The sequence below is a fragment of the Clavispora lusitaniae genome (assembly GCF_014636115.1).
Source record: "Clavispora lusitaniae strain FDAARGOS_655 chromosome Unknown tig00000038_pilon, whole genome shotgun sequence".
Classification (NCBI taxonomy): domain Eukaryota; kingdom Fungi; phylum Ascomycota; class Pichiomycetes; order Serinales; family Metschnikowiaceae; genus Clavispora; species Clavispora lusitaniae.
In genome coordinates, this window is record NW_027093976.1 from 1511779 (window position 1) to 1532681 (window position 20903).

Consider the following 20903-nt stretch of genomic DNA (forward strand, 5'->3'; position numbering starts at 1 on the left):
ACAGGCCCACCTTTCGCCCATGTTGTTCGTACATCCTACAACAATGTCATGTATGCCCCAGCAACTAACAAGAAACCGTGAGATTGCGTACTGTCATTGGAAGGCAATCATCTTGGAAAAGAAAAAAAAAAAAAAAAAGAATAATTTCAAGTGACACTTTCTCGTGTGGTACATTCCTAAACCGGAGCCGAAGGTGCATTTGATGAATTCTGTTTGGTCTTTCAATTATGTATGCAGGACCTGGCGTGAAAAGTAAGGTGCAAAATTAGAAAATAATGGAGCCCATATGCCCCAAAATTGAAACAAAAAAAAAAAAAAAAAAAAAAAGGAAAAAAAAAACCTCAAGAAAAAGTCTATGTGTTACGACCATGTCAAAAAGCCTATTAAGATTAGTTGAGACATAAATATACCAAGACATCCGAAATGCTTCTGCTATTACTTGAACATGGAGTACCAACAACCTAAGAAATACAGAGCACCTGGATGTCTCTAATGTCGTATATTCATTTTATCTGATGGCATCTCCCTAAAACATCTTCGGAAGGGGATAATATCGCCTCGATCTTTTAAGCGCCAAGCACGACATCATGCGTGGCCATGCTCAAAACGTCTGCTATGGAGGTTTGCATGGTAGTTTCAGCCAATCGCGTAGCGGTCTCTATGCACAAGAGACAGCCGTACTGCGTTCACTGGATAGTGCATGTTAAAGCCCGGTACAAGTCTGTTATTGGTTACATGTACCGAGCGTCGGGCATTTTTTATCAGATACATCTGACGAGTAACGCGCGGCGATGTGCGTTTTTATATTTAAGAGACGCATCCCCTGAGCCATTTTTATTTCCCTTTTCTCTTCTTCTTTAGCCTGTTCTTACATTCCACTGGGGGACTATACATTTTGACGGAATATGAGAGCCTTTTCCGTTTTCATCTTTGCGTTGCTTTACAGCTTCGTTTCTGCTGAAACTCACACATGGTACTTCCAGACTACATGGGTTGATGGTAACCCTGATGGCGTTTTCGAACGTAAAGTTATGGGTTTTAACAACACTTGGCCTTTGCCCACCTTGAGAGTTAAGCAAGGTGACAGAGTCCAATTGTTTTTGAATAATGGTTTTGATGACAGAAACACTTCGTTGCACTTCCACGGTTTGTTCCAGAACGGAACTTCTCAAATGGATGGCCCAGAAATGGTTACTCAATGTCCTATTGCTCCTGGTGACACCATGTTGTACAACTTCACTGTTCCTGATCAAGTGGGAACTTACTGGTACCACTCTCACACTTCCGGTCAATACGGGGATGGTTTGAGAGGTGTCTTCATCATTGAAGAAAAGGATGGAAAATACCCATTCGAGTTCGATGAAGAGGTTGTTTTGACTGTTGGTGAATGGTATCATGACACTGCAGATGTTTTGATTCCAAAATTTTTGAACAGATACAATCCTACCGGTGCCGAACCAATTCCCCAAAACACTTTGTTCAACAATACCAGAAACAACACTTGGCACGTGGAACCAAACAAGACGTATTTTGTCAGAATCATCAATGTTGGTGGTTTTGTTTCTCAATACTTGTACATGGAAGATCACGAGTTCGAGATTGTTGAAGTTGATGGTATTTATGTGGAAAAAAACTCTACCAGTATGATTTACATTACTGTTGCTCAGCGTTACGGTGTTTTGATTCATACCAAGAATGAAACTGACAAGAACTATGCTTTCATGAACAAGATCGATGATGATATGTTGGATGTGATTCCTAAAGATTTGATTTTGAACTCTACCAACTACATTATCTATGATGAAGAGGCTGACAAACCAGATGAGTACATGGTCGATGAACTTGATTTCTTTGATGACTTCTACTTGACTCCTCTCAATAAGGAGAAGCTTTATGATGAAGCTGACCATGTTGTCACTGTTGATGTTGTCATGAATAACTTGGGCAATGGTGTTAACTACGCTTTCTTCAACAACGTCACTTACACTGCTCCTAAAGTTCCTATTATTGGTACTGCTTTGTCTGCCGGTGAATTTGCAACCAATGCTTACATCTACGGTAACGTGCATGCTGTTGTGTTGCAGAAGGATGACGTCATTGACATTCGTCTTAACAACCAAGATACTGGTAAGCATCCTTTCCATTTGCATGGTCACACTTTCCAGGTTATTGAAAGAGGCGAAGGTGTCCCTGATGACCAATCGCCTGTAGCATTTAACGCATCTGACCATGCTCCATACCCTGAATACCCTATGATTAGAGACACTGTTTATGTCAACCCTCAATCTTATGTTGTTATGAGATTCAAGGCTAACAACCCAGGTGTTTGGATGTTCCACTGTCACATTGAATGGCATTTGGAACAAGGTTTAGCCCTTATCTTCATCGAAGCTCCAGAGGAAATGCAAAAGACTGAGTCTCAGCAATTGACTGATAACTTCAAAGAAGTCTGTAAGAATGTTGGTGTCAACTTTGAAGGAAATGCTGCTGGTAATACTGCTAACTACATGGATTTGTCTGGTGCTAATGTGCAACACAAGCCTTTGCCATCTGGATTCACAGGTAGAGGTATTGTTGCTTTGGTCTTCTCTTGTATTGCAGGTGCCTGTGGTATGATCGCTATTTCATTCTATGGTATGGCTGATGTCAAGAATTTGGAAGAACATGTTATCAGAGACTTGGATGTTGACCTTGATCCTGATGCTGAAGCTGAACTTTTGTCTGAGGGTGAAGAGCAGGAAGCATCTAGCTCAACTCCCCGTATTTAAATGTGAACTTACACCGATTTCTGGATGAATGCTGGTTTTGTCCAGCAACGCTAGAGAGGTTTTCAATTTTTGTTAATGTGTGTGTGTTGAAAGTTTCTCTTGTGTCTGCTCGGCGAGATTATGTTATTGAAAGCACTTCCAGGATTGTTGTTGGTTTGTCCCAATGTGTGTTTGAACGGCTCGACTTTTTTTTTATCCCCTCCCCCCTCTCCCCCACCCCCTTTTTTTTAAACCCAACGTTTATGTTTTAATACGAACCCGATAATTTTTATTGTAGTGCTCATTGTTGTGGACTCAACTACGCCTCAGTTTGTTTGTAGAAAGAAAGCTACTCGAAAGGCCGACAAGAATAACAAGAAGAATAACAAGAAGAAGAGCAAGAAGAATAACAAGAAGAATAACAAGAAGAATAACAAGAAGAATAACAAGAAGAAGAAAAAGAAGAAGCAGAAGAAGCAGAAGCAGAAGTTCAATCTGTTGGCAGTTTACGACGGTGCTATAATGTATACCAAGGTGAACGAGATACACTTTACTCGGTGTAAACCTGCACTTAGTTGCTTCATCAATTCGATTCAACATTCGTACAGAGACTTCGTCATGTTTGAGGCTGTCTATATCGCAGACAGACAAGAGAACTTAGTGTACGAGTATCTCGTTCAGCTGCATGCTCCGCACTTACAGTTGCTTGTTAACTACCTCAAGTTGAAGAAAGAGGAGAAGAATGATCCAAGTTCTCAACAAGTCATGGAACTAAACAACCGTTCCTTCGTTTGCTCTTCGATTACTCAGCACATTACATTCTACGTTCTCTGTCTGAAAAACTCAGAGGATGAACTCAATCCGTTGACCCCTTTTGTCTTCTTGGACAGGCTTCTCGAGGTTATGCAAGAATACTTTGGCACTCCCCTATCATCCACGAAAATTGATGCCAACAATGATACACTTACTTTGATTCTAAATGAAATGATTGATGATGGGGTACCGCATATAACTGATGTCAACAAATTGAGAGAATTAGTACTGCTGAAGAGTCTTCTTTCAAAAATATTGAGTACCAGCAATGAGTTGGCGGCTGCCGCAACAAATAAGTCTTTGGCATCTTTATCGAGTATATCCCGCTCTTCTCGAACTCAAGACTCTATTCCCTGGAGGAAATCAAATGTTAGGTACACTAATAATGAAGTCTTCGTTGACATCATTGAGACGGTCAATGTTATTTTGAAGCCCAAGAGTGGCCGTCACGTTCAACCTTCAACTCACAACTTTGACTCTGCATTTTATTCGAATGCTTTTCTTGGGACTAAACTCATTCCAGTGACGGGAACTATTTTAGGAGAAATAGATTGCCTCTGCCATATCAGTGGAGTTCCGCTGCTACAAGTTGACTTTAATTCAGCAGCTTCTCTCGTTGGTGTTCCTCTGTTTCACCCATGCATTAAACTTGACACTTGGATGAGAGCAAAATCTTTGTCTTTTATCCCACCTGACGGGCAATCTACTTTGATGACTTACCAGGTTGATATGGATACCTTACTGGAAAACGCTCAGCTTGGTATGCTTAATCAAATAGATTTTCAATGTCAGCTGGAGCTTGGTTCTAGACGGAACGAATTTGAACTCCGTTTTAACATTCCGAAGCATCATGCAATTAATAAGATAGATAGTCTCAGTGTTGAAATTATTGCTGGATACCCAGACATCTCTAAGAACGAGGAGAAGCGTCTTGAGACTTCAAACGATGAAATCTCTAATATGAAAAGTATTAGGGTCAGTCATGGTGACTTTCGTTACCAGGGTAATGGAAAAGCAGAATGGTCGATTAAGAACATGATTACTGGTGTTCAACCCATCCTCAGAGCTAGTATCATGACCTCTAATTCAAATGATGATTTTTTAGATTCTTCATCGGAATCATCACAAAAGGAAAATCTAGATTTGGGTGTTCAGCAGCCTGTTTCTCCATTGTATTACAAATTGAGATTTACGTACAAAGGTAATGTACCAAGTGGATTGAAGGTAGATAGCCTTAAGGTTACAAGCATCAAAGGATTGGGTGAAAACGTGAAACCGTATAAGGGTGTTCGGTATGTAACCAAGTCTGGAGACTACACAGTGAGGACGAAATGAAACGTTTATTGTACGAAGCCTTCAGGCTGATGATGAATAAGTGAAGCTCTGGAACTATCACTGAGTCGTCCTAAATAGTTAATAGAATTTGTCCAGATGCATCCTCTTTAATTTGCTTTCTTACTCTTTTTCAACTTTTCCTTCTGTGCGTTCTTGATGATGACATTGCCAATGAATGCCGTGACAGCAAAAACTGCGCTTACAAGTAAAATCAATGGCAATTTGATGGCATAGTCTCTTGGAGGGAATAAATTTTGAAGCAAGCTGTCGGTCTCAACGAATGGTAACACCAAAACCCAAACGCTGTAGTATATAAAAACAACGGTGGCGACTGTAAGCATACCCAAACCAACAAGCTTATCACAGGACTATTATTAGTAACAAACTCAATATCGCTTAAACAACACAAACATACCATGTCTCTGAGGAAAATGATGCAATGATGATGTTGTCTTGAGGAATAGTTGACGTGTACAAGATCCGCACCCGTACATCCATTTGTCGTATGGTTGGCTAGTCATAGAACGAAACTTTCTAGTTTGATGGTTTCAATAATGTTATAAGAGTGAAAGCCATACCTGTTTTGTGCTGATGCTGAATATTTGTGTGATATTGATCATTGTTTGTGGTTTGAATTATTATTCTATAAACTTCATTTACAAAAATCATTAGACGCGAGCAATGCATGTCAAAATGGTAGCTGTGTGGAAAGAATGATTTTCCTTAATTTCATCTACATAAATTGTTAGACCGCTTTCATTGCATAAGCCAATATGGTTTCAATATGTAATCAAGATAGTCATTAGGGGACTCATTAGGGATGCTTGCGAGACCAGGCAATTTTGCTTAACAATGGTCACCATTTCGCGATTCTTATATCCGAAATCACTTCCACAGCTTTTCATGTTCAACAAACTTAAACTGAGAAAAGCACCGCTTTCACTAAGTTCTGTAAGCAATGCTATCAAGTCATCAAGTTCAAGCTCGTTGACTCCACAGTTGGAATCAAAACATTTAAAGGTTACATCAGGCGATCAGCTTGGTTTACCTATGGGATCCATAGACGCTATTGCATTTGATCCAGTCCAATCACTTCTAGCGGTGGGCACCAAGGCGAAGACTGTCCACGTTTATGGTCAGCAGACTGTTGAGGTTGTTTTTGAGCTAAATACTAGAGCGGAGATTGCACATTTGAGATTCTTAAAAGGCATATATTTGGTATGTGTCGAAACATCAGGCACTATAACTATATTGTCTTTACATTCGAAAAGCATTTTGTCTACATACCTGGCTCCTGGGACGATTACCGCGGTGGAGTCTGATCCTTCTATGGACTGGCTAATTTTTGGGTTGGCCAATGGTTCGTTATTCTTTTACGACGTGGATAGATTCAATCTTACGCCGTTTAGAGTGGATAATCTACAGAAGGTTGTTTTACCTAAGCAGAAACTATCACCAGTGAGAAGTATCCAATGGCATCCCAGGGACATTGGTACTTTATTGATAACGTACAGCCATTGTGCTATTCAATTCTCAATTTCTGGTGGTGGTATCAAGAATTCATTTACGTACATTCTGGAACCAGGAACCAGAGGTTACGCACATTCGAACGGATTTGCCACTGGAAACAAGAAAAAATTATTCGGATCACCCAAACCGGTAGTGTGTGAAATGAATGAAGCACATTATCATCCCAATGGATTACACGTCGTAACTGTACATGCAGATGGATCATTGGTCTTTTGGGATGCTAATGATGGAAAGCTTTTGGAGGCCAGAACAGTGAAAGAGACTGGACTTCACAAACCCGGAGATGCAGTCCAAATCGAAGAAAACGTTGGTATAAAAGCAAAATGGATTGCGGCACAAGACCCTGAAATCACTTCTCTTCTTATCACAGGCTCATCTGCAACTTCTTCAGACACTGTGGACATACTTGATTTTGGATACACCCTCAAATATTCTTTAACATCTCATGAGAAGCAAGGTGCCTTCTATGCTAATCCTCAAGAAGGTAGACGAGTTATAAAGATTGATTTTTATCAGCGTAATCGTCCAGAGGGCACACGGGAGGTGATCAAGGATATCTTACCAGTCGCAGCAGAGGCACAGCCATATTTCAATGGATGCCACAACCCATCTCTGGTCTTCTTCATTTCGAGTTTGGGTTCCCTTTACTACCTGAATTATACAAATGGCCGTCTTCAAACGTCGTCTCTTCCTCCATCATTGTCTTCTATTGTTCCGCCGATCACATTTTCAGATGCACAGTTGGTTAAAAGAGTGGAATGGTTTGGTTTACTTCCAAGTAAAAGGACAGGCTATAAAGGAATGCTTACAGGAGGCGCTTCCGTGAACAAAGGGTATCCAAGGACACTTGGAGCAGATGAAAATCTTCACAACATCTACATTACCGGACATGAGGATGGCTCTGTGAATCTATTTGATATGACGAGTGGCGAATTTCATGATGATGAAGCACATGTACAGATAAGTTTGAAGGAAGTCTTGGATGTGGAAGGCAGGTTCAGCAGTTACTGTATAGTATCGATTTCTTGCAGTTTTGAAAGCAGAGAACTATTAGTTGGTGTCGGGAATGGAAATGTTGCTTTGTGCAAGTTCATGAAACCTAATTCCAACCCTATTACTTCAATCCCATCTGATTATGAAACGTGTCCAGTACTTCATGAAAATGGTGACGCAAAGATACGTGACATTTCAAAAAGGTTACCAAACTCTTCTCATTCATCGTTTGCACCATTTGCATTACTTGTACTTGGTGAAGAAGATTATATCACTTCCATGAAAATGTCCAACGCAGGCTTTGGTGCCATAGGATATAAATCAGGAAAACTTGTGGTGATGGATGTAACTCGTGGTCCAGCGGTTATCTTGAACCTGAACATTAGACAACATTTGCCTTCGGTAACGGGCGAATGCTTTGTGACCGCAATTGAATTTGCAATTATGGAATATGGACAAGATGGATTTTCTTCATTGATCATGATCGTGGGAACGAACGCCGGAGGTAACTTATTGTTGTTTAAGATCATTCCTCAACCTAATGGTGGATTCCAGGTTGCGTTTGCAGACAAAACTCTTGGCTTAAACTATAAGAATGCCGATCCTGATAAACCCTCTGGATTGGACCAACTCATGCCAATTAATGCTTCTACTGGGGAGTCAACCATTGCTACTCTTGACATGTTTAGGAAATTGGGAAAGGGAAGTGCTATTCCGGGTTACATTGTTGTGGGGTCTTCAAGGGATTTACGTGTTCTTAAAACCCCGAAGCAAAAGTTAGCACATAAAGTCGTGGATGAAACATGTCTATGCAATGGTGTTGTCCAGTTGAGAGATAGGGGGGCGGTTTTGGTGTCGGTCACAGAGTCGGGGTTTCTAAAGTTATTTTCCCTTCCTTCATTGAGCGAGACAGATGTAAAGATTCCGAACGAGATTTTCTCGAGGTTGAAGAAGAGTCGTATGTCAAGTTTGTCTTCGGGCTCTACAGTATTGGGAACAGGTGAAATACTTATTCAGTTGAGCCGAACTGAAGTCATGAGTTTGCTACTTTATGACGAATCAAGAAATAAACCACAAAAAACAAAGCCCACAGACTCATTGTTTAATGAAAATGCTATTATTCCACCTAGACCTACTGCAGGAGCTATGCTGTGGGCCAAGGGTCAGATCACTTTGACGTCTACATCTGACCTAACATCTCTAATTGCCGGCCCAAATAGAAGGCAACCGAAGCACCCGGAAAGTCAATTAGCATACAATATTAGCCCCGAAGCGAATCCAAATCAAACATATGGCGCGTATAACGGAGTTTCATCAACACCAAAGCCGGCAGAACCCTATGCCCAGCCAACGAGAAGAGCTACGGCTACGAATCCATATGCTTTTGGCACACAAGGTTTCATGAGATCCATTCGTGATGGAATTGATTCGGTAGAAGAGAACGTGAATTCTTATGCCTCTGGTTTATCCGAAGCGATGACAGAAACTGTTGAAGGCCAGAAGAAGTCTCTTTATTCACTGGCTTTGAAGAGTAAGTTTGGATTTTAGAAACGAAGCTAGTTCTTTTCATCTGTAGAGGTTACTCGCTGGCGTAGACGTACCACATGACAAGTAAAGTTACATTCGTAAACAGAACAGTAGCAAAATCTATTTTCTAAACAATTCAACTTGAGCAGCAGAAGTACACAGTGGAGGCTTACTTTTGCACTTAGCTTCTGAACACAAGTTGTATTTACATTGTGCGGTCCTATCCTTCTTTACATACAGTTGTTTAAAACAACCAGAGTCGCGCTTAATTTTCTTCGTGGCCTTGTATTCTAGAGGCAGACCAAGTTTACTTTTGCTGTTCGAGACATTTTCAGCACTACTACTGTGTAACTGGCAAATTACTTTAGTCATTCCATTGTGAAAACTCTATGGAACAATTTACAGACCTGGAGAAGCAGAGAAAGATGCAAAAAGATCCACTTTCTTCTCATGATGAAATCAAGCAACAACTAGATGTTATTGAATTTCAAACGAAACAAACTAATGCAGATCTAGAGCAATTGTTCGACAGACTGAAAAATAATAACCAGAATTTGAATAAGCTTCTTGAATCCATATCTAACTATAGCAAAGAGGTCACTACTGAAGGAAATGCTACAAAACACGACGTCACTAGGATTTTAGAGAGGTTAAAAGTACTTCCTGAAGAATTGATTGAGACAGTTATCCAAAAGTGTATGGATAACATGAGTTTTGAGCTAATGAAACAAGTTACAGGGACAGTTAATAAAAGCAACGAGACCATTGCAAATCGATCAGACGCCAGACAAGATCAAATCAGTCGCCAATTGTCCTCTATTAAAGACATTCTCGATAAATTAATGACGGATTCTCAAGCTATAAAACGCCATATCGATGACACGGATACCATAAAAAGGGAGGAGAAACATGCTCAAAGCACATTATCCGGTGCAGAGGTTGTCAAATTGCAGACGTTGGCTGAGCAACAAATAGAGTCATTGAATCTCTTGAAAGAAAAGCTCACTCAAAAAGAAGTCGATTCAACACATGATAGTGTTAGTACAATGGTCGAAAAGTACACCAATCTACAGAAAAAGTACGACACGCTATCAATCGCATATAAAGAAAAATATCAAGCATTCATGAGATTAGAGGAACACTTCAAGAATTTAGAAACCCAATTTGATCGGATGGTTTCTAAGATAGAAACAAAAGACCTCCTGAAATATGGAAAGTTGCAACAGTTACATGCTACCCTGATATCGCAATTGGATAATCTGCCGCTGCTCTTTGTTCAAAAGAAGCGCATTACCAGTATGCCAATCAAATCTCACGAAGCAGCAATACATGAACCAATACGAAATCAATCCATTCACGAAGAGTATTGATTTGTATGCTTTACTATGTACAAGTTAATTTGCAGTGATGAACTCTTTTCCGTCCATGAATGGCCTCAACACTTCAGGAATACGGACTGATTGGGTCGTAGGATCATAGTTTTGTTCTAATATGGCCACAATCACGCGAGGAACAGCCATAGCCGTACCGTTTAATGTATGAACATAGTCCAACTTTCCAGATTTATTTTTGAATCTGATTCCAAGACGCCGTGATTGATAATCTCCACAATTCGAACAGCTTGTCAATTCTCCATATTTTGCTCTTCCTGGCATCCATGCTTCACAGTCATACTTTTTCATAGCTGGCGCCCCCAAATCCGTCGTGGGCATATTCAAAACCTTAGCTTTGATACCCAAGCCTGATAGTATAGATATTTGAAAATCTTTTATTTCTTCCAACTCTTTTGCTGACAAATCAGGATGAGTGAAATGAAATAATTCAACTTTGGTAAATTCGTGAACTCTGTATAGCCCGGTTGTATCTTTGCCTCTCGCCCCAGCCTCTGCTCTATAAGCACGCGAGACACCCACATATCTTGTAGGAACCTCAATTGTCGAAGAAGAATGTAAGGCTCCCATTGGGATTTCTGCTGTTCCTGTGAGAGATAAAGGTTCGTTCTCTATAGCATATACCTGCTTTTCTCCATTTTGGTCTCTTGGTTTGAAACCACAAGCATGGACTACCTCAGATTTCACTATTGACGGTGGGATGACCATTCTGTATCCTCGAGCTCGAGCTTGTTGCAACGCATACTGCACTAGAGCTTGTTCCAACAACGCACCGTCGCCCACTAGATAATACCACGAAGACCCAGAGATTCTGGAGGCAGTAGAGAAATTCATAATGTTTAACTTTTCCCCAATAGTTTTGTGATCGTATGTCGTTGGAGGCATCTCCAGGGAGATTGTTGATTCATTATCACCTCCGATAATGTCTACAATCTCGGGGACGAGCGGATCCTCAGGAACTGTAGGATCCAACCAATTAGGCAACGCTTCAAGAGAACGATGAACGTTTTCTGACACTGTCTCAAGGTCATTTTCTATGGACCCAATCTGCTTTTTAAATTCTAGAAGCCGATTCTGCAATCGTGATATATCATCTGATTTCTCAGCATTTTTCATTAGTTGGCCCAATTGTGCGCCCAACTTTTTCCGTTCATTCACTAAACGGTTTCTTTCGTTTTGAAGATTGATTTCTTTCTGTCTGTTCTCAATCACATAGGAAAGATCCAGCTCTTCGCTTCCTCCGCGTCTCTTGATGGATTGTCTCATTTCATCTTGTCTGGAGATGATGGACTTGATATCCAATGCAGCACGCTTTAGCGCAACAGTATTCTTGAATGTACTGACACTGCGTTGGAAGTAATATGAATGTAGCATAAATCCAAACTGTGTATATGTGTTATTAGCAAGAGTGAAGATATTCCAACGTAATAGCGATTCATTTTCGCGCCTCATACACACCATACACTAATCGTTTCCTATATTGAATGAGCTTCTTAGTGAAACATGATCTATTTACAAGTTGCCAATGATCTGCATTGCTTCGGCATCACCATTTCTTAGTTTTTCGTCCCCCAATGCGTCTGCCAAACAGTTCCATGGGTCCTTCGTTCCACCCCATTTGAGAACACTCTCTTTGAACTTCTCTCCCGCTTCTCTGCTCCATGGATCGCTCTTGAAGAGTCCATACCAAATTTTGTCAGCAATAGCACGGTCTAACAAGTAGGAGTAGTAAACCGCCCCGTATGAAAAAAGATGAGGGAATTTTCCATGCCATGTGGAATACTCATCACTAAAGACTCTAAGCTGTTTTTCCAAATCGTGGTAAATTTTCGTGGAATCAAACTTTTCGAACGCTTCTTCGTCGGAAAAATCAATAATATTCTCATCATGTAAAACTTGGTCTAAAAGGGCCATTTTGGATTGAATGTAAGTTTCGCATTCCTTGAGCATATCACGTCTCACTTGATATTGTTTCAACAACTTCTCGCTCAATGGCTTTCCTGTTTGATGATGTTTTGCAATCTTGCATAAGACTCTAGGATCATTACTGAACTGCTCCATCAAAACAGATGGAAGCTCAACAAAATCAGTCAGACATCTAGTTCCAGACAAATTATGAAGTTTTGTGCGACCAAGCATTGAATGAATAGCATGTCCCATTTCATGAAAAATTGTGTCAACTTGCTCTAAAGAAAGAAGAGTAGGGACGTCCCTGTCACAGCCAGCGAAGTTCTTAATCGTGCTTGTTTTTGGCATTTGAAAGTTGCACACCAACGATATAACAGGGAGTTGATAGTCTTCCGATTTGTTCAAATGAACCAAATTTTTCATTTCGACCTGAGATTCTGTACCCAAGTCAACATTAAGCTCACGAGAACAAACAATAGTGAAATGGGAGGGCAAAACCTTGTTTGACCAAAAGTCAACATACAAATAACCAATATGTTCATTTGTAGAGAGATCAACAAATCCCAATTTCCTGACTTGATTTTGATCCCATGTTTCGCCTTTGCTGGTTCTTTCAGGAACGATGCTCACGTTGTAGATACTTCGAACGAGCTTATCCAATCCATTCATCACTGTACCGACTGATAAGTACTCAGAAATATTTTCTTCAATCTCCTCTTGCGGGTTCATCGCACTCTTTCGAGTTAAGAGATAATCCCTATCCCACGGTTTCACTTCATCCAACACTTGATCAACCCCAGCATTTGGATTGAAATCGTCTTTCGCGGCATACAAACCTTTAAGTTCCTTGATAACCCCGTTTTCTTTCAGGAGTAGACTTTTCTCCAAGTTTTTCAAAAAAGTAATCACATTCTGAGGGGTTTTGGCCATCTTGTGTTCTAGTTGATAATGTGAAAACGATTTATAGCCCATCATATTAGCTAGGAGAGCTCTATATTTGATGAAATTGTTCAAAGTTTTGATTTGGCTTTTGGGAGAATTGTGTAATGCAATCCAAACTTTTTTTCTTAAGTACTCAGAGGGACAGTGACTCAAAATTTCATAGGGAATAGTGCCAACTAAAGGAATAGATACTTCAGTCTCTGTAGTTTTTGGTGCCCTCGACTGCATATCCATAATGCGCTTCTTTAGTGATAAACTTGAAACCAGCTCTAATTCATGACGTGGTACAGAGCACCAATATGAGTCCAATGTATGTATATCATTATTAAAAGCAGAGCCCAAGAGCGAGATTTCTTGAGTAATTGCCACAAAGTTATCGCGTGTCTGTGGGTCCATAGCGATACCCGATCGCTCAAAATCCTGACGCAAGTATTTGCCCACCTCGATCTCTTCTGTACCTAAATCATTTACAAGGTCCAGATCCAAAATATCGGCAAGCATTTTGTAGAGATCAACATTCGTGTTGAGCTGATTCATGTATTCGAACATCATCTCATGTGTCTCCTGAGCTGCATCCACCCATTTCTGGCTAGGATGAGCAACTCTGATAAATTCTGCAACATCAATCACTCGACAGAGTATATCACTTAACTGATCTAGTTTGCGGATGTAAGTGAGCTTTCCAATGTCAGTATTTTTCGCATCTATAAGCATACTATCGACCAAGCCTTTAGCTTTCGAGAGCGATTCTTCACTAAATTGGATCAAGCCCAGGGGATTCTTGAGCCTGCTGTTCTTAAAGAGTCCAACATTAGGCGATGAAAGATATGAGCGCCCTGCCAGATTAAAGTTGGTGAAATATTTCTGACTGTCAAACAACTTCTTTAATGGCTCTGCACACGAAGTAACATAGAAGCATTTCAGTAACAAGGACGGCCTTAGCTTCGGCACTGAAGTTCTAATGAGCATAGCCATAGAAGTCAAAAATGCACACTTGAGAACGATACCTTTTTGCCAGACACATATGCACTCCTGGATGACTACCAGTCTTAGACAACGAAATCATCGGGATTCGATTCGAATAGTTTTTCGGCAGTGCAAATTCTTATAAAGAAAGAAAAAACAGTGGGTTCGAATAGTCATTCACTTTATTCTAGTCTTTGTTTTTCGTCTGAAACTCCTATTCTGTGGAATTGAAGCTTCCTATAAGAGTCATCACATATGCTATTATTGCAGGCCAGAAACGGCATTGAGCGCAAAAATTATGCCTCTTCCTTCCTTCTTGGAACAGACATTATCATTCCATTTTTGCCCGGTTTGTATGTCAGTTTTTTATGATGTAGTGTACTCAGTTCGTGCATAGCAATATGCATTAAACCGCGTTCAGAGACAATAATAGAATAGAACGAACTTACCTGCGGCGGAAACCCCAACAAAAAATTTAGAAAAAAACATATGTGCTTCCCAGGCAGAGACAATTTTTTGTTACTCGAGAAAATATTCAAGTGGGTTGTTTTGTGCTTTTTGAGAGTCTTATCGTCTTTGTCTTTTTTCTTGTGCTTTATCTCTCTGCAAAACATGCCATACATGCCTCCTTTGCGCTTCATGCAGTAAACCTATGCCAGGTGGTTAGCTCGGAAAATGGTGAGAAGCGATCGTCTACATTTGCCTTTCTTATTCGGTTCATTGTCCAAATTTACACACCCACTTTTAGAGTGGACCCCGATAGATTTTCCTTCAAATGTCTGGTAGCATACCCCCTCTGGGTATGGCTCAAGAAATGAATCCACAGTCGCCGATTCCTAGAAAGCGAACTGCTCGGGACTATCAATTTGGTAACAAAATAGGCGAAGGTTCCTACTCGACTGTTTTTCTGGCTGTGGACCTATACAACAACAAAACATACGCCATTAAAGTTCTTTCCAAGAAGCATATTGTGAAGGAAGACAAAATCAAATATGTGAATATCGAAAAGACGACTCTTCACCGATTAGGGCAGCAACATCCAGGAATTGTCCAGCTCTACTATACATTTCAGGATGACCAAAGCCTCTTTTTCGTGTTGGATTTTGCTGAGTATGGAGAGCTTTTGACGATTATTTCTAAGTTTGGATCTCTTCTGGAATCTGTACTGAAATTCTACATGCTACAGATTATAGACGCTGTCAAGTTCATTCATCTGAAAGGGGTCATCCATAGAGACTTGAAGCCAGAAAATATTTTGGTAGACTATAACTTCAAGTTGAAGATCACCGATTTCGGAGCAGCAAAGCTTATAGGGAACGATGATGATTCACAAGATGAAAAGATAAACTATGATACGGTAAATCTCAATGCATCCAAAGAGTTATCTGACAGGAAAGGATCTTTTGTGGGGACTGCTGAGTATGTTCCCCCTGAGCTTCTCAAGTTTAATGAATGTGGATTCGAAACGGATATCTGGGCAATAGGCTGCATTCTCTTTCAATTCTTCAATGGCTCACCACCATTTAAAGAGTCTACAGAGTACCTAACATTTGAAAAAATCATCAGCGTAAGCTATTCCTATAGAAATCAGGTTCCTCCATTGGTGAAAGATGTCATTGATCTGATTTTGGTTTTTGAACCAGAAAAACGTTTGACTATCCCCCAAATCCAATCGAAACAATGGTTCGCAGGTGTTCCCTGGAATGACCGTGAGTTCATTTGGAACAGAAAGGTTCCCAGGTTTGAACCTTTTGTTGCCCAATCGTCACCCCCAAAGTTCGCTGCAGTACCCCAGTTCAAAACTGGTTCAAACAGGAACATAAATAAATCAAACTCAAATTATCAGTTGCATTCCCAGATTCAACAATATGACTACAACTTAGTTCCTACCATAGGAAGTAAGAAACTGTTTCAACCCCCGACAAGGATTAAGAAAGGAGTTCCATCATCAAATTCTCCCCTACCACAACAAAACTTTGTACCAACTCATAGATTTGATGGAACACAACATCCACAAGACCGGAATTTCGTACCTCCGCCCCAAAACATTCATACTAACGCATGGGTTCTGCCACAAGGGGGAATAAATCCCCAGGCTAATCCTCCAATAAGACCGGCTCCTCAGTCAAATGGCATAAACCATAAAGTACCCACACAATCCAATCAAGCTGAAACTGCTAGTCAGAACGCAGCCAAGGCTGCTCAGCAGAATTCCTCATCTGTACAAGCTGTCGAAAAAAGAATTGCGAATGTTCACATTGGATCCCAATCAAAACTCCCACAAGTAAATTCCCAAGTTAAGCCTCCTCAAGTGACATCAGCGAATAAATCTCCTCAGTTGGGTGCTAATAACAAGTCCCCTCAGATGAAAAACTTGAGGAGCAATACGGCATTTGCGAAGCTGCAATCCTATTCATCGCAATCCAGTGCTCCTCCGACGAGTAAGCCACCCCAATTGAATGCCATATCCGCTGCTGCAAGTGCCACAGAAAGAATCCAGCTGTCACAATCTGGGTCCCGGCCTAAAGAAAAACACACCAATCCTGCTAAAGTAAGCAATGCAAACACAGTCACATTCCAAGAGGTTTCCTCCTTGTTGAAACCAAAAGAGAAAATTATCAAACTTGATACGATTTTAAAACTGATATTGAGCAATAACTTAATAGGTAAGAAGCCAGGAAACCTTGATATTAACATGATTGAAACATTGATTAAAAAGCATGGAGAGGTTTTGAGTAGCAATATGGTTCCGGTTGTCGCATGTATCTCTAATATGGCAAGGGTATTCTTGATAGATTCGAGTCTCCAAGTGATGATGGTAGATTTGACCGCAAACGAAGGCGGCGATTATCTGATTTATGATTACGACTTTGAAAGCGTGGTTGTCGGTGATGACCGAAGTGATGGATCGAATGGCGAGGAGGTGTACGGCTATCTCATCTTAGAGTTGATCAAAGAGGGAGGTGATTTGGTGTTTTTGAAAAGATTTGACGAAACCGACAAAGCCCAGTTCCAGAATCCTACTCACGTGGTAGGTAAGCCAGGTCAACATATTGTATTGGGAACAAACTATGGGTGGATTGATTGTTTAGTTTATGCTAAGCAAATGGTGGACAAAGTCTCCAACGAGCAGAAACTCAAAGGGCCGAAGATTTCAAAGAGCCAAACAAAGCCAACAATAAAAAAATCGACTACACAGAAACATAGTCGCCCTGGAGCACCAACTACGACGAAGAAGAGCCAGAATCCAAGCGATTCGAAAACGAGCACCAATAAATTTGCATACGCTGCAGCTGCAGCAGCACACAGATAATAAAAGACTACATGACTTAACTCGCAACTATGCGATAAACATTATTAATGCATCTTCGTTTTCCAATTATGATTGTAGATTTTACACCCTGACACAAAGCGTCCAGCAATAAGCAAGCAATAATGCGGTACATGATTACCCTGTCTGACTAAACACTTTTCTTGAAAGCTGCAAGCCAGTCCTTGTAGTAACATTTGTCGTTTAGTACGTCTGCTGTTTGAGCACGAATGATTGCCTCAACTCCAGACTCATTGTGAATCCAATTCTCGATGGTGGTGCACTTTGAGGTTTGTTCTTCCAATTGGCTCAATTCATTCTTCAATGCATATGGGTCTATTCGAAGATCGTGATCGTTATGGGCTTCCGCTTTCCGCAACTCGACTTTCAGCCGTATTTCTTTAGCATAGTTTGAGCAAAAAGTAATAACTTCGCTCCGAGCTCGCCACTGTGGTACAATCTTTCTATTGAAGTACTCATCACATTTGGAGCGGGGAATCTCATTCAAGTGCTGCCTTATAGTATCATCGGTGGCGATTCTGGAAAGCCGAAGGAAAGCACGGATGCGGGATGACGACTCACAGCTTTCTGGTTTCAAAAGAGTCAGAGGAGCTGTGGGTTCCGTCTCTGATGTATTGTTATTATTGTAAAACAAGTCAACCATGCCCATGGAGATCAACGAGTACTACTAATCTGGGGTGAGACTGATGTGTGTATGCATGTAGCGCTCGGAGTCGCAGAACTGGGCAAAAAAAAGAACGCAGCCGAACGAAGAGTAAAAAACCAGATGAAGGGATAACTACCAGTATTTCATCGACCGACTAAAAAGTAGAGTGCCAGTACTACAATACCAATACATCTTGACCTCTAGCACTAAGTTTAGCTTCATTCATCTGCTGACAAATTAAATATTTTTCCTAGAAGGCACTCGAAGTGTGGCTCCGACCGTGTTTGTTCAAAATTCTGATAATGTTGCAATTGAGTCAAATATTATGAACATAGAGAGATATGAACTCATTCGGTCCCGTATTGCTATTTGAATCGGCGTTGCTTGTGTTTCAGGTTAAGGAAATTAGTTGTAGCAAGAATTCTCCTGCAGATACAAACCACAATCCATCCAACTCAACTGATAGCCTGGTCTGCTTTTTAGGGTCATGACTGAAAACTCGGATTTTCGGGCTAACGAGCATGGCATTAACTATGCTTTTATGCTAGCATTATCGGCGCATTTCTCCAAGATTGAAGCCCATTTCCTGGCGGAACCGGCAGAACCTAACCAGACATTAGAAGAAACTATCTGGGCACAGGACATGGCCACCAACTTCCGCCTAGTGAATGAATACGGCTTACAGAAGCTTGCAGACTATTATTTTCACAAGGATATTGAGGAGAACAGCCCTCAAGGCTATTACAAACTGACATTTTCGTATGCTTTGGAGGCTCAATTAATAGGAACTCAAGCGGATCTGTCACACACACTTTCGACAGAACAAATCTTGGCAAAGATAGAAGAGCCAGCACCTTTCACCGGAGTTCTGCTATACACAAACCAACTCAGAGAGAAACTTTACGTTATTTTGAAGAACGCTGCGAAGGTATTTCTACAAACGCACAATCTCGATGAATCTGCAACACCAAGCGTCTTGACTTCCACTCTTGCAAATAAGTTTGACTCATTACGGCAACAAAAAGATATATGCGAGGGGATAGATCTTCTGGCATTATCCTTACAACTTGATGCTACTGTGGATTTTCTTCGTAAAGAGAGTACGGTTGTTTGTCTGGGAGAGGAACTCTTTCCCATATTCAAGATTCTCTTGTTATCACAATTGGAAGTCGGGCGTTCTTTGAACAACCAGGGTACAACCGTACGGGACAAAGTCTTATACCTCCGAGAACTAGGAAACAATCTCATGGAGAACTCATCGTTTCCACAAGCCCTCAAAGTATACAGTGAAGCTATTCATGCATGTGACTACACTTGTTCCAACAACATTCCACAGCTCTACACGAATAGAGCTATTGCATTTATAGGACTCAATTGTTTTGCTGAGGCTACATCAGACTTGAATTTTGCGGTACGCTACGACAGGACATTCACCCCCGCGTGGGCGCAGTTGGGCTACTGCCACTTATACCAAGGGTCCGGATTTCTCGCTTTGAAGTGCTACTATACAGCGTTGCGGACGATTTCAGGCGAAATATATCCAGAAAATTTCCCTCAGAATACAGAATTGAAGCAGGAGTATACCGTGAGCAAAATGCGGAGTATCATGCCACAATTTGTCCAGAGACTAGTTCAGTCCATCATCTTAACAGAACGCAGAGCCGAGCAACAGCGAGAACCATCTCAAGCTATCCAGGAGGTGTCCACAAAAGTACGTGCTATCCTTGCGAGACTTCGCTCCGTCGTGGAGCCAGAAGACTTGTCGTACTTAGCTTATTCGTACGAAAATGAAGTAGAGAATGTTCGAGCTACTGCAGCTCGATCCAATAGAGCACGTCCTAACATTTTGACCCCTGATGTGGCGCAGGACCTCATGGCAAGTTCAAATATGGAAGCGTCTGCAGTGACAATTCTGCCCGCTATGAATTTGCGTACACGGACAGCAGGAAACAGAGATGCAAATGCCGAGAGTAATACGCCACCTCCAAATGGCCCGAGAGGTACTACAGCACGGTCTCTGGATAACTTGCTAGGCTTTTTCAACAATTTGGGTGAGATTTTCAATGATGCTGTGCAAGCACAGCATGACGCACATGATACCAATAGGAGAGAGCCAAACCTGGTGGCCAATTCCGAACAGAATGCTGATGCAAGTACAGGAGAAGGTGTTGCATCGAATATGAGGGCTGACTCAACCAGTTTAGAGACAAACTTGCAAAACAATGATATTCGACTGGACACAAGTTCCAACTCGACTGATAGAATCCTTCAAAGAAACACAAACCAAGCGGGAGTTACCGATTCTCGTGCACCCGAACCGGAACAACGAACTTCCGATTCTGATTTCCGCAGTACCATCCGCAATTTTGTTCCTGGACTTCGGGGTAATCTCGGAGGACTTTTGAACCAAGCCCTCCGCCACCACCAACTGGCTCGGGATCTAAATTCGCCTGATGCTCAAAGAGGCGTATCTGAACAAAGAGTGCATCGTAGTTTCTCGCCCCGCATTATACGCATTGACCGTAGCGGGAATTCTGAGGTTATCAGCAGTCCTACTGGTGTACGAACGCAAGTGAGCACCAGGGGTGTCAGGTTGCCAGAAGAAGAATCCAACTCGGGCCGTTCAGATTCTACCCGTGCGCCTGGACTCGGTTCGGAAGATCCGAACCCACGGCCTGACCTGGATATGAGTGACGCAACTGAAGAACACTAATTTTCAACTATTAGCGGAAGTTCTTACTTTGTATTTAATACAATCGCAGTGAAGCAGCCAT

At 41.3% G+C, this 20903-nt stretch overlaps 10 protein-coding genes across 10 annotated transcripts; 6 read left to right on the plus strand and 4 right to left on the minus strand. All coding sequences in view use genetic code 12, as the record gives it.

Moving 5' to 3' along the window:
* Positions 1 to 905: 905 nt before the first annotated feature.
* FET3 (multicopper oxidase) lies at positions 906 to 2768 on the plus strand (the record flags this gene model as incomplete). Its single annotated transcript, XM_002618061.2, has 1 exon — positions 906 to 2768. One exon carries the CDS (start codon positions 906 to 908, stop codon positions 2766 to 2768), a length of 1863 nt encoding a protein of 620 aa, XP_002618107.2.
* Positions 2769 to 3365: 597 nt separating this feature from the next.
* Positions 3366 to 4895, plus strand: FOB63_001811 (uncharacterized protein; the record flags this gene model as incomplete). Its single annotated transcript, XM_002618059.2, has 1 exon — positions 3366 to 4895. One exon carries the CDS (start codon positions 3366 to 3368, stop codon positions 4893 to 4895), a length of 1530 nt encoding a protein of 509 aa, XP_002618105.2.
* A 107-nt stretch (positions 4896 to 5002) lies between these two features.
* Positions 5003 to 5236, minus strand: DPM2 (Dpm2p; the record flags this gene model as incomplete). Its single annotated transcript, XM_002618058.2, has 1 exon — positions 5003 to 5236. The coding sequence occupies one exon, from the start codon at positions 5234 to 5236 to the stop codon at positions 5003 to 5005; it is 234 nt and encodes a 77-aa protein (XP_002618104.2).
* Positions 5237 to 5747: 511 nt separating this feature from the next.
* Positions 5748 to 8966, plus strand: SRO77 (putative Rab GTPase-binding protein; the record flags this gene model as incomplete). Its single annotated transcript, XM_002618057.2, has 1 exon — positions 5748 to 8966. One exon carries the CDS (start codon positions 5748 to 5750, stop codon positions 8964 to 8966), a length of 3219 nt encoding a protein of 1072 aa, XP_002618103.1.
* A 368-nt stretch (positions 8967 to 9334) lies between these two features.
* FOB63_001814 (uncharacterized protein) lies at positions 9335 to 10315 on the plus strand (the record flags this gene model as incomplete). Its single annotated transcript, XM_002618056.2, has 1 exon — positions 9335 to 10315. The coding sequence occupies one exon, from the start codon at positions 9335 to 9337 to the stop codon at positions 10313 to 10315; it is 981 nt and encodes a 326-aa protein (XP_002618102.1).
* A 24-nt stretch (positions 10316 to 10339) lies between these two features.
* FOB63_001815 (putative serine--tRNA ligase) lies at positions 10340 to 11797 on the minus strand (the record flags this gene model as incomplete). Its single annotated transcript, XM_002618055.2, has 1 exon — positions 10340 to 11797. One exon carries the CDS (start codon positions 11795 to 11797, stop codon positions 10340 to 10342), a length of 1458 nt encoding a protein of 485 aa, XP_002618101.1.
* A 51-nt stretch (positions 11798 to 11848) lies between these two features.
* Positions 11849 to 14161, minus strand: FOB63_001816 (metalloendopeptidase; the record flags this gene model as incomplete). Its single annotated transcript, XM_002618054.2, has 1 exon — positions 11849 to 14161. The coding sequence occupies one exon, from the start codon at positions 14159 to 14161 to the stop codon at positions 11849 to 11851; it is 2313 nt and encodes a 770-aa protein (XP_002618100.1).
* Positions 14162 to 14927: 766 nt separating this feature from the next.
* Positions 14928 to 17465, plus strand: PKH3 (protein kinase; the record flags this gene model as incomplete). The annotated part of the gene is made up of 1 exon (XM_002618053.2): positions 14928 to 17465. One exon carries the CDS (start codon positions 14928 to 14930, stop codon positions 17463 to 17465), a length of 2538 nt encoding a protein of 845 aa, XP_002618099.2.
* A 148-nt stretch (positions 17466 to 17613) lies between these two features.
* FOB63_001818 (uncharacterized protein) lies at positions 17614 to 18132 on the minus strand (the record flags this gene model as incomplete). Its single annotated transcript, XM_002618052.2, has 1 exon — positions 17614 to 18132. One exon carries the CDS (start codon positions 18130 to 18132, stop codon positions 17614 to 17616), a length of 519 nt encoding a protein of 172 aa, XP_002618098.1.
* Positions 18133 to 18616: 484 nt separating this feature from the next.
* FOB63_001819 (TPR repeat family protein) lies at positions 18617 to 20842 on the plus strand (the record flags this gene model as incomplete). Its single annotated transcript, XM_002618051.2, has 1 exon — positions 18617 to 20842. The coding sequence occupies one exon, from the start codon at positions 18617 to 18619 to the stop codon at positions 20840 to 20842; it is 2226 nt and encodes a 741-aa protein (XP_002618097.2).
* Between the last annotated feature and the right edge of the window lie 61 nt (positions 20843 to 20903).